Here is a 12943-nt window from a genome sequence, read left to right on the forward strand (position 1 = left end):
ATCGTATCCAACGAGACAAGGGGGCGAGAATTTCTTGTCCGAGGGGTTGCAAGACAGACTAGACAGAACAGATCAGCTATTAAAGGGATATCATGCGGCTGGGCTTTTTGTTTTCCTTCTTCTGCATCATTGACGTGTTTTTATGGCATTTATTGCTGAGCAGCGTATTATAGGATGACTCTCTTTTACGCTTTGTGCCTCTGTGGCGAAATGTGGACGCAGCATGTGATTGAAGTGACTTGTTTGCATTTCTTCGATTCTGGCTGGATTGATAGCAACAATGGGGCTCAACATGTCTGCCATGTCATAGACGCTATTCAATTATCCCATCTGCTTGATCCGCGCTCCTTCCCGTCTCCTGCAGATACCTTTCTGCGACTCTTGTGCCTTACGGCTTTGTGCTTCCCAGGTGGGTCTGATCCAACTAAAGCATCAACAGTCGTAGGTGTCTCGACTTTATTATGCCGCGTGTGATAAAAACTTGTATGAAAGTCCCAAAATTTGTATCTTACTGCCCCTTTACATTTACTTGCCTAAAGCGTTTTGGGAGTGCGTTGCATCGCTGAGAGATTTACAGAGCAATGCTGATATCACACCCAAAGGTAGCCTTGATATTCCTGCCATGCCTGTCTCTGCTTCAAGCCGCTCGACCAAGATAACTCGAACCCCTTGCATATGAGAATCCACCTATCCGTTCCATCCCGAAATAATCAAACAAATTGAACGCTTCAAGCTCGCATCAAATAAATGCGACGATTTAGCAGCAGAATTGAGCAATCTTCGTTTTAAGACAGGATCGACAACTATTACGCGGAATGAGCCGACCCAAGCATCGCGCCGATTACCGAATCCCGTTTAGTAAGGAAACCTGATGAAGTGTATACGCTTCAGGTATTGATAATGGTGAGGCTCTGGTATCATAACCGTCCCAAGTCTACGGAGATTTCCTGCCGCGCGAGCCGGATTGCCCAGCTGGCAGGATCTATTTTTCCCAGAAAAACCCATAACACTTGCTAGGAAGCCGTGACTGACGGGACCCAGATCTCCCGACAAGCCGCACCATGTGGAATGTTACTAGATAGAGGTAAGGCATGCTGCTTGTGACGAGCTTATTTTCGGGTAACCTCAGTTGTAGCTACGGCTATTAGCAGGATACACGTGCAAGTCTACACATTCCTGTGAATTGCTCACCATCACTGGTGGTGTCAAGAGGTGTTTCGGACTTTAATATGCCCAAAACTTCTTGGTATAGGCTGATGAGGAAGAAGATACGGCCTGACTACCATTTGCTGGGCAGTACCAGAAGAGGGTTTGGGACTTGTGGCGCTTCACCAAGGGTGTACGCGACGAGTTATGTCACAGGGTACGTTTCACCAGGCCAGATTTGACACCACACAGCTTTTGCTTCGCACTTCCTTACAGTCGTCCCATGGTATTATTAATGTCGAGGAGTCCTCTACTCCGTACTGAACGTTCGATCAATGCTATGCGGCCGCAAACGTGCGGGTGCGGCGTTGTCGTTTGGGATATGGGGCCACAACCCACTTTCTGAAGCTGCGATGCTTCACCTGTTATCCACGGGATGAAACGGGTGCTGACGTACGGTGTGTGTACCGACAAACAGTACGGTGGTACCAAATGTTGCATGTGCGCTCAGCCCGATATCGACACTGCCTGTGCGCGGGTTCCAGGAGGGTTTGTTCACAGGTTGTCGACCATGTTTCCGGAATGAACGGCATCGGGTCAGTCAGACCTGTTGGGGATGAATTGCTTCACTTCAACCTCAGATGCTGATGACGACTGCGAAGCCACAATTCTTTTTCTACGCGAGGGTAGGAATCGCTGTTCTAGGGTTGCAGTGATTTAGAGGGGTTTCGGAATTTGCACCCATCTGATCTATTACTCGGAGTGCAGTCCGCACCAACCTGGTCGTCGCAGGTTGATGCGCGTCCTGAATGGAAGCCCCTGGAGAGAACCAACAATTGATGATACCTTGCGACGCATAGATCCAACGCCAAGGTGGGCTGCCAGTGCTTCTGAAGAGCGCGAGCGTCCAATCACCTGCCGAAAGGTCCTGATGCTAGGCGTAGGAAAGTTTCCTAGCCGCCCACCCAGCCTTGGCTCACCGGATTTTTGGAGCCGTGTGCTCGGCCTCGTCGAACCCTGGGGCTATCGGCCAGTGCTGTTACCTTCAGCTTGACTTTGGTTTATTAAGTTTCCGTCTGCCATTTCTGAATTTGGGCCCTTGGATGTTCTCCCCTGGCCATTTAACCTGTGCGATTCTGAATGTTTTGGCAGATTTGTTTGATTCGTGAATATTTGAGCGCTGAACATCTCAATAGTTGGTATGATCTCCCTTCCATGCTTGTCGCCTGGTGTTTCAAGCGTATCCCGGTTCCTAGTATGGTACCAGACATGACTACCTACCTTGCAACGGCCACCTTGGCTTGACCCAATCCCATTTATTGCAAGATTGCCTGCACTTTGCCCTTTCCCCTGGTGCCTTCTTCGCCAGTTTTGCTCCGTCCCCAGGCAGTTCAGTCTGTGCAACCAGTTATCATGGATAAGGTGCAACTAACATGAACATTTAGACATGACAATCTTTATTGTGCGAGTAATACCCCGATAATCTGCTCGTCTCGACAATCGTTAATATTCTTTCCTCTTGTTACCTATTTCAGCAGGCTCTGAAGTATACCATACAAAACACCAAGCGTGTACAATATCTTCGTTAATCTGCATGGTCACATTGGATCGTATAACTCGAGACTTTGCTGCGTTTCGATCGGGATCGGTTGTTGTATTTGGTCCGAAAGGCGCGGAATATCTGTCGGCAACTGAATATTCGAAGTCTCAAGCGGAATAGGAGTAGGGCGACTACAATGAGCTATTACTACTCTGGGGTCTCTGAGCGGCCTTCGGAACGGTCGAGATGGACCCCTCTGACGAGGATGTTGCTTTCAGGCGAGATGACGCAGGAGAAACAGCAGGACCTATCAACGAGAGAAAAGTTTGATCGCTGGATGATTAATGAAGGTTACAGACGAGTGTACGTATGTCCGGAAGGAGTGGTAGACTGGGAGAGTTGGAGAGAAAGGGCCTCGATGTGGAACAAAAAAAAGGCAGTGGTGACGGCCAATGTGGGATTTTGCTGACAGATACTGCCAGATTTGTCTTCGTCTTCATGGTCACGCATGCCCTCATATTCGCATTCGCCTCGGTTCACTACGCCATGAAGGACAGCTTGCAAGGCGCCAGAGATATTTTCGGCTTTACATTTGTCATTGCGCGTGCATCTGCGGTTGTTTTACACGTCGACGTCGGCATCATCCTTTTTCCGGTTTGCCGAACACTCATTTCGCTCATGCGCCAGACTCCTCTTAACGGAATTATTCAGTTCGACAAGAATATCACATTTCACATTACGACGGCCTGGTCCATCGTCTTCTTTTCAGTGGGTTCACACGATAGCCCACTGGAACAACTTTGCCCAGGTTGCGGCCAAGAACAAGCTAGGGCTTCTACGGATGGCTTTTGGCCAACTTTGCGTCTGGACCTGGCTGGACAGGCTACGTGATGCTTATCGCCCTGATGGGCATGGTTATTACGTCTGTGGAGAAGCCACGGAGAGCAAACTATGAGCGTTTCTGGTATACTCACCACATGTTCATCGTCTTTTTCTTCTTCTGGTCCCTGCACGGTGCGTTCTGCATGATTCAACCAGATGTGGCCCCTTTCTGCACCAGCATTGGCGCCTCGGCTATTGGCGTGTTCTGGCAATATTGGATGTACTCTGGCTTCGTCTACTTGGCGGAGCGGATTGCTCGCGAGTTACGCGGTCGCCACAAAACGTACATCTCAAAAGTCATACAGCACCCGAGCCAAGTGTGTGAGATCCAAATCAAGAAGCAAAACACAAAGACTCGCGCTGGCCAGTACATTTTCTTCTGCTGTCCCGCTGTGTCACTTTGGCAGTATCACCCATTCACGCTCACCAGTGCTCCCGAGGAGGATTACATTTCAATTCATATGAGATGCCAGGGTGACTTCACGATGGCCGTCTCCAAGGCCCTTGGCTGTGAATGGGACAAGAAGGCAGACACGAGCAAGGTTGTTGGCGTTGATAGAGACCAAAACGGTGTCAACCCTGCGCTGCAAAGAGTCTTGCCACGAGTCTACGTTGATGGACCGTTTGGATCAGCCTCGGAGGACGTTTTCAAATACGAAGTGTCTATCCTCGTTGGTGCTGGTATCGGCGTCACTCCTTTTGCTTCTATCCTCAAGTCAATCTGGTACCGAATGAACTACCCACAGAAGAAGACGCGTTTATCCAAAGTGTACTTCTTCTGGATTTGCCGAGACTTTGGTTCATTCGAGTGGTTCCGGTCACTGCTTCTGGCAGTTGAAGCTCAAGATCTTGAACACCGCATTGAAATCCACACATATTTGACAGCCAAGATCAAGTCTGACGATGCCACAAACATCATGATTAATGACGCCAACGCCGACAAGGACACTATCACAGGTCTGAGGAGTCCGACCAACTTTGGGCGACCAAACTGGGACATGATCTTCCGCGGCGTCAGGAAATTGCACAGTCCTGGTGAAGCTGGTGTCTTTTTCTGTGGTCCCAAGGGTCTGGGCAGTGCCCTGCACGTATACTGCAACAAGTATACCGAGCCAGGGTATGTTGAATCCTCCCTCAACATTACAAACAGTGTGCTATGCTAACTAGCGTGTAGGTTCTCATTTGTTTGGGGCAAAGAAAATTTCTAGGGGCGACATCAAGCATTCGTTTCTTGTTTATACCCTCATATCTGCAAGCTAATGGCACTCGTCTTCCTTGAAGACTTTGATTCTTCTTGGTTTATTATTTCAAAAATTGCATTATGGGATATATTGGGGAAAGTTGTTTAGACTTTTTTATTTTATTTTTATAAACTACGGAGTACGTTGGCTGCAGTTGTGCCTGCGACGCCGGACGCCGACAGCATAGGAGAGGTCAATTGGAGAGAGATAGACGGCGGAATTCAATGTGGAAGGAGGAATTAAGGGTTAGTAATTTTGGCTGAGCGAAACTGGTCTAGGTGGTCTTGATAATACACAGGGCAATGTTGGTGGCTGTAGGCAGAATATGACAATATCCAAAACGACGTTTGAACATGGGATTCCGTGACGGCCGTTGAGGTAACGTGGAATTTGCAGGACGTGGCGTCCCGCTGGTCTCAAGCTAGCAATGCGCACATGTAGTTCTTGGCTGAGGATCACTGATGAGATGAGGGCACTTTGGCTGGTCACTCACCAATTATGCCGGTGTGCTCTTTACGGGATTGAGGCCGTTAAATGATGTAATTGTCGAGTTTGATGAACTGCCACTAGGCTAGGCTTCTGCCAAAGCGCGATGCAAACCCAGGGTCCAGCCGGGCTATTATTCATACGAAGAAGTTGCGGCCCGTTGCTCATATGGTTCGGTGTATCTGCAATAAGTCGTATGGCTGGCAGGGGTTGGTTCATGGCGTCTAGGCTGGGGCAGTGCAAGCTGACGCCATGGTCTAAGAATAGAAGTGACCTTTATGCAGGTTCACGGAAGCACAATTTCGTGGCGGGTGGTATTTGGGCCTTTTTTTTTCTTTTAACCCTTTAAGAGGGGGTCTAACTTTCGGCGTTCTCTTGGCTGGATTCTCTGAACATGAAGATGTCGGCAGGTATGTGTTGTTGCCGAGTCCTGTGTCGTGGCTCGGGTGATGAGATCGAGGGTCGAGGACAATGGTCTGTGTAGGGTTCGCCACAACTGTGGCACAGTGCACGTGGAGATGGGCGGGTGGAATACTGGGATCGGAGGTCTGAAATTTTTTCAAGCGCCCGGCGTAGAGGATATTGTAGCTAGTCTCGTGTTTAAAGGCGCAATATACGCAAGTCACCTATGTACGATGTTACGTATTCCGTACGGCGCGGCCAAATCTACCTCTGTGTTTAGGTGTCGGGGATCGACGTCAATCAAGCACGGTTGGGCTCAACTGGGCATGTCTGCCAGGTTCACCGACGCCCCTCCCTCCGTCCTCCTGCCTTGTCGAACGAATAGACGTCAACTCCAACTGCCACCAGGTCCTCCAGGCGAAATTCAAAACCTCGTATTGCCGTGGCTGCCTGCGCCACGGCCAAAGGAAGTAGAGTGGGGAGGGAACTGGCCTGCTGGACCAAAAGAGTGAGCGTGGTTTGCGATGGATGTTTTGGCCCATGTGATGGCATCAGGGTTTTGACGCCTTGTCCGAGGTGGCATCACATCTTTTGCGCTTTTGCATATCTGACAGAGGCGCGTTGTTTTTGTTCTTGTGGCGGTGCTGACACTATCGCCTGGTGGCAGACTGTTGATTGCTACGTTTTTGTAATTTCTCACAGAGACACCGGTAAACACGATCGAGACATTTAGTGGAGGCACCTTTGGTACTTCGTACTGTGTGCTGCATGTACGTACTCCGTACAATCGTCATGATTCCAGTGATGCAGCCGCTTCAAAGGACGCGCAAGTCTTCGTTTGTATTTGAGTGCTTTTATTTTTCTCCCTTTCTTACTTGGCTTGTTTCTTCTTCTTCTTCTTTTTTTTCATGCTTTGTAGTGTTTTTTTCTTCTTCTTTTCCAATGGACACACAGACGTTGGGAGGGGTGGAGATGGCGCGTGTAACCGCCATTAGGGAGACAATTAAAACGAGGCAGGACAAAGTACAAGAGACTCTTGGCATTGGAACAGTGGCGTTCCACCTGGACGTACTGAGATACTATTCTGTAGTGGTCACTTAGGGCGGCTTACTGGTTATTGCTGTGCCTTCGTACCGGGTACACGGCTGGCAACGGATTGCAGTGATCCCATTGGCTGCGCTTCACTGCGGTACCTATGTTTGGGTCCACGGTACTTGTGCGCACTCCGGCGACACGGGCTCTCGTAGGTCAATAGTGAATGCTGAGAGTGCCTGTGGCTCGCGTCTAGCGTCTGCTGGTCTCCGGTGCGCCCGTCCCACCAAGGAACTGCCTGTACGCAGTACCCTTAGTGCCCTTTTAGTGCCCGCAGGAGGATGCTGCAAGTTGATGCTGGTGTCCGCCGCCTGGCTCTTTGTCATTTTGGCACCAGTTGACAGTTGTCTCTCCACTCCGAGTGAGTAGCGAGTAACTCCGCAGGCCAGTTCCTTCTCTGTTCGGTCAGCTTCGTCATCCTTTTCCTTCCCATCTTAACGTTACCATCCTTCCTTATTACCCTCTTGATTCCTCCCCCTCGTTTTATTGCTCCAACTGTTGTCCATTCGGCATCTGCGTCTTCTCTCTTTTTTTTCTTGCCTTAATTTATAGTTCTTCCGATATCGCCATAGCCGGCTTTTCCCATTCGTGTTTTTTATTTATTTATGTTTTTGCCAATCGGGCTGAGCTGCGACTGACTACCCGCGGTCCACCATTATCCGCGAAGGCCCCTTTCCCTTGCCCCCAGAATTCGCCGCGACGTCCAGCATATCAAACAAGTCGATTGCGGGCGATATACGTAGGACGAGATAATTCCTTGTCGCTCGTGTTTCACTCCTTATTCGTCTGAGAGTGACTATTGTCGAACCGATTAAAACATCTGCGACTTTCGAACGGTTGTTCTCCCGCCGCTGACGGTCCTGGCTGGCTCTGAGCCCATACACTTTTCCTTAGCTTTGAACCGGACTGCTCTTCCGCACCCAGTGCTATCCCGTCTTTGATTTCGAGCGGTATCACATAGATTTCTCGGCATGCGTCTCTCATGGGGACTCGTCCTGGGTCTGGCCCTTGGCGCCAGCGCAGGTCAAATTGCTCCTCGCCAGAATGACGCGAGTACTACAGGACAATCTCAGGCCTCACAGTCAATAGACGGCGGTAGTGAAATATCCAGCAGCAGCAGCAGCAGTAGTAGCAGCAGCAGTAGTAGCAGTAGCAGTAGCAGCAGCTCTTCCTCTTCAGCCGGCGGCGGTGATACCACTGTTTTTGTAACTGCTACCGTTACCAGTGCAGGCGGTGGCAGCACCGTTAGCGAGACGACTACTGTTACTTCTAGTTCTGTCACAACGATTACCATCACGACGACGGACATTGCTACCACGACCATCACTATGTCCGATGGCGAAACCTCTACCAAGACCGTCTTTGTTACATCTACACAAACTGTCAACATGAAGCGCAGCGTGGGGAACGGTTCGCAATTTAACGGCAATGGACCTGCTCATGTCGACGCCCAGCCTACTGCCGCTACCACTGCTACTCGCATACAGAGCAAATACCCGAGTCCCGAGAGAATTGGAATTGAGAAGCGTGCTGTTGTCACTTCTACAGTTACCGTGACTGTCGGTGGTGGAGGCAGCGCTACAACTGTAACCCAGACCGTCACGAAGAATGTCAGGTCTACCACGACTACCGTTGCTCATGCGACGTCCTTGATCACCGAGACATACCAAGCCAACGCCAAGACAACCGTCACAGTGACCAGCACCATTGTCACCAAACTTACTGTTGTCTCTACTGGCGTTATTGAAACGTCAACTTCTACGCCCACCGGCAACTCCAGCCCTGGGAATTCCAACAACAATAACGACGATAATGGCGGACTCTCCACGGGCGCCAAAGCCGGTATTGGTGTCGGAGCTGGCGTCGCTGGCCTGGCCATCATCGGCGCTCTTCTGTGGTTCTTTACTAGACGACGCCGTGGCCCTAAGCCTGATCCCGATGATTTGCTTGGACCTTCTTCTGAGGTTCCCGTTGGCGCTGGCGGCTCACGTCCCATGTCTGAAGGATTAGCGTCTACTCCAGGTTCTGTCCCTCGCCGGAGTCCGGTTCTACCCAATGTTCAGCCCGAGGGTTATCGTGGAACAGCCAAGGGCGATGGCCGTGCCGGATATGCCAAACCTGAACCGTACGGCGCGGCATATGTCCCTACTCGATCCACCACTAACAGCTCATATCCTCCTCGGAGCTCCACTCTGTCTCCGGGTGACCAACTGCCACGACATCCCACCCCTGATACAACAACGGTGGCTTCAGTAAGCCCTCTCTCGGCCGGACCACAAACAGCTGAACTGGGCAACGATGGAGCTGGTGCTAGATGGCACACGAGTGAGGCTGCCGAGATGGCCTCAGACAACCCCGCCGCCGCCAAGTGGCACAGTGACAACGCTCATGAGATTGACAGCCATGCTGTCATGAGCCACCAGAGCGGGCCTGTGTATGAGATGCCAACGGAACACTTCAAATAGATGCTCCACAAATGAATGTTGAAAATCAAAAATTGTACGGAATTTTGAGGCTTATTCACCGGAAATCTTTCCCAAGGACACAAACGTACCTGGGCATGCATAGAAGACAGCCATGGATTAAGTGTGACATAGGCAAGCATGATGGCATATACTCTGGGACGAAATAGGAAGACGCATCGCGGCAGATGAAAGGAGAATTAGGAGGGGGCGAGTGTGTCGAATAATATCGTAGTCTTTGTATATATAACTTTTGCGCAGTACTCCCGAACATGAGCTATCGAAAGGTACCAGTCGATGACCCAAGTGGACTGTCCCGGAAGTGTGGACAAAGAATGAGCTGTATTAGTGTAGAAGATGGTCTGGCTCATGGGCTCCAGGAAGCCTTGTGATAATGGATGTGGCGTGTTGTCCATCTGATCCATCCGGCCGATAAACTCCGGCATCGGGTGGGGGCAATGGATAATTTTCTGATTCCAAGGCTGCACGATTTTTATCCTGTGCAGAATGAAAAATCTATGCGGAGGTTTTCGCCTTATTGTCTCAGAATGACACACGGCTTAGGACACCCAGCTCTTTGCGCCACAGGCCATTAATCACACGAAACGTATGAGTTGTGCCATCTGGTCTGGATCTAGGGCACATCTTTTTCTTGGCCGCCTCGTACCGTCCTTACGCAGTCCACCTTGGGAGAATTGCCTTGCTTGTGATGCGGCAAATTTTGAATTTTTAGAGGGAGGATTCTATTTGAGATTGACGGCAAAGGACATCTGGCGAGTAAAGTAGTGCAATTTGGCCAATTGCCTCGTTGCGCAACGACGGACTGCCAAGCTTACCGAGATGGGATTGCCTGAACAGCGTTCCGGGAACGAAAGTTCCAGCGACGATGCGCGGCTCGGTAGGAGGGCCACGCTGGATGATTTGGCCAGTGCGAGTCGGGGTGTCGATGAGAAGAAGTTGGTCCGCAAGCTGGACTTGTATCTCGTTCCGCTCATCATGGGCATTTACCTATTCAGTTTCGTGGACAGGTTTGTCTTTCGCCCTACTTCTCTCCCGGGATCCTTTGATGGCTAAACAGAAAGGAACAGAGTCAACCTCGGCAACGCTCGCCTCTACGGGCTCGAGGAGGACCTCGGCCTCAGCACATCCCAGTTCCAGGTGGCCATATCCATCTTCTTCGTGACGTACATGGTGTTCGAGGTGCCGTCCAACCTGGTGCTCAAGCTCTTCACGCCGCGGCGCTGGATCGCCTTCATCACCGTGTCGTGGGGGCTCGTCGCGACGCTCATGGGCCTCGTCACGTCCTACGGCAGCCTCGTCGCGTGCCGGCTGCTCCTCGGCGCCGTGGAGGCCGGCCTCTTCCCCGGCCTCAACATCTACCTGACCTTCTTCTACACCAGGAACGAGCTGGCCCTGCGCGTGGGGTACCTCTTTGTCAGTGCGGCCGTGGCCGGCGCGCTGGGCGGCCTGCTCGCCTACGGCATCGGGCACATGGACGGCGTGCAGGGCCTCAGCGGCTGGCGGTGGATCCTGATCGTCGAGGGCATTCCGAGCGTCGTCCTGGGCGTGGTGACGTACTTTGTGCTGCCGAACGATGCCGAGACGGCGTGGTTCTTGGACGACGCCGAGAAGGCGCTCATGGAGATGAGGAGGAGGAGGGAGTATGGGAGCACCAAGAGCAGCGGCGGCATCGAGAAGAGTGATGTGCTGAGGGCCGTGACGGACTGGAAGGCCTGGGCCTTTTATGTTGCGCAGTTTGGGGTTGATACCATGCTTTACGGTGGGATTCCCTCCCCAATTGCCCCCTTTCCCAGCCTGTTTTTGCTCAACTTGTTTTTGAATCGTAGTCTCCGTTTGACATTCCGGTCTTGCTAATGCGTAGCGAAGGCTTTTCTACCTTTTTGCCGACAATCATCCAGGCACTGGGGACATGGACGACGGCGCAGGTCCAACTCCTTACTATACCGTGTTACTTTCTCGGCGCGGCGGCTTACATGGCCACGGCGTTCTTGTCGGACCGTATGCAGATGAGGGGACTATTTTGTGTCATTTTCGGGTCCATCAGTGTGGTCGGATACGGAGTGCTGCTGGCGGACGTGGCGACTAGTGTGCATTATTTTGCGTGTTTCCTGGTAGCAGGCGGGTTGTATGTTGTTGTTGGGCTGCCGTTGGCGTGGGTTCGTTCTTTTTCTCTCTTTCTTTTCCTGTTGCCGTCGAGGACACTGACTGAGAGATGTGCTGACGACTTAGTTGCCAAACAACTCACCGCGGTACGGCAAGAGGGCAACGTCGACGGGTTTGCAGCTTACTTTTGGTAATGCCGCCGGCGTCATGTCTGCTTTTATTTAGTAAGTTTCTGGCTGCTTAGCCCTCCCCGCTCCCTTTCTTCTCTTTAATTCTTGTTTATTTGTCATTATTGTTTCGGGATGTTGGCGGGCGTGGCAATGTTGACGCTTTACAAGCCCCAAGCCAGATGCCCCGAGATATATTCGCGGTCATGCTGTCTGCCTGAGCATGGTGGGCATGGGCACAGCGATTTACGGGTTTCTGTGGTTTTGGTACTGGCGGCAGAATAAGAGGCGGGAGGCCGGTGTGATGGAGGACAAGTTTAGGGATATGGAGGAGGAGGAGTTGATGGAGCTGGGGGACGATAGCCCACGGTTTAGGTATATGATATGATGGGGGCTATTTCGTGATGAAGGACGGGGTTCTTGCACCCTTTTTGCGGCTATAGAGGTCACCTACTGGTGAGTATTGCGATGGATGCCAAGTGGTGCATTTCGCTCAAGTGGCATTTGAGTGATCTGGAACACAGCGGCGCGAGAATAACCCAGCACGGGTAGTGTACAGGTACATTTCACTCTCTCAAGAAAACCAATGAATACCCGACACTCATCTCCCCAAACTGAGTCGACTACGGGACATGCATAGCTGGCATCCGATAGATGGCAATGTCCGATTGTCACCTCTACACCGACGACTCATAGTCCAGTCTCACAAAGCCATCAATTGGAACCCCCATACCGGAGGCTATCTGCGACTCGAGAATCCGTCTCAATCTATTTCCCGGCCCAAAAGCCCCCTGAGCCGTCAAGTCAAACCAGACCAGCCACGCAAGCCCACGCGCTCAGGAATTGATTGAGAACAAAAACCACATGGCTAGCCACACTAAAGGGGCAAGGGGGAAGAAAACCAAAACGGCCTTGACACAAAATCCAAAATCGCTAGCTGCCACCCGGAATTGGCACCAATTGTCTCTCTCCTTGTGGTAGATTTTGCCATGGAGCGTGGTATGTGGAGACGTCAAGGGAGGGAGAAGGCAGAAACACACATATTGCCCTCGGCGTGCCAGTCGCGGGTGCAACAAACGCGTAGAGAGGTTCTACACCGAATAGTCGGTCCTTTACTGGCTGATGGCGCCGCGATTCGACGAGTATTGCATACCGTTTGCAGCGCGTCGGCGGCCGCAGAAAGTGGCATAGATATAAGGAGTTGACGGTTGCAAGTATCCCTCCATTCGTACAGACCCAAGTTGAACTGACACACTCTGTTTTCTCATTGAGCTTGAAACAAGAAGAAATCGAACTCTAAAACCCTGGTGAATTGAGAAATCTCGCCGGTTTTCTTTGCCCATGCAAGAAGCATTCACCCCCTTCCTCCAGTTATCCCACGCACCCCCCAAACAGACGGCG

The 12943-nt window shown here is 51.3% G+C and overlaps 3 protein-coding genes across 3 annotated transcripts; all 3 read left to right on the forward strand.

The window, feature by feature from the left end:
* Window positions 1-2882: 2882 nt before the first annotated feature.
* J3458_021699 (uncharacterized protein) lies at window positions 2883-4776 on the forward strand (the record flags this gene model as incomplete). Its single annotated transcript, XM_007809637.2, has 4 exons — window positions 2883-3049; window positions 3169-3454; window positions 3517-4685; window positions 4743-4776. The coding sequence occupies 4 exons, from the start codon at window positions 2883-2885 to the stop codon at window positions 4774-4776; spliced, it is 1656 nt and encodes a 551-aa protein (XP_007807828.2).
* Window positions 4777-7760: 2984 nt separating this feature from the next.
* Window positions 7761-9254, forward strand: J3458_021700 (uncharacterized protein; the record flags this gene model as incomplete). Its single annotated transcript, XM_007809636.2, has 1 exon — window positions 7761-9254. The coding sequence occupies one exon, from the start codon at window positions 7761-7763 to the stop codon at window positions 9252-9254; it is 1494 nt and encodes a 497-aa protein (XP_007807827.2).
* Window positions 9255-10091: 837 nt separating this feature from the next.
* On the forward strand, window positions 10092-11930 carry J3458_021701 (uncharacterized protein; the record flags this gene model as incomplete). The annotated part of the gene is made up of 5 exons (XM_007809634.2): window positions 10092-10279; window positions 10340-11031; window positions 11139-11428; window positions 11502-11599; window positions 11714-11930. 5 exons carry the CDS (start codon window positions 10092-10094, stop codon window positions 11928-11930), a joined length of 1485 nt encoding a protein of 494 aa, XP_007807825.2.
* Window positions 11931-12943: the final 1013 nt, after the last annotated feature.

Source organism: Metarhizium acridum, assembly GCF_019434415.1.
Source record: "Metarhizium acridum strain ARSEF 324 chromosome Unknown scaffold_586, whole genome shotgun sequence".
NCBI classification, from domain to species: Eukaryota; Fungi; Ascomycota; class Sordariomycetes; order Hypocreales; family Clavicipitaceae; genus Metarhizium; species Metarhizium acridum.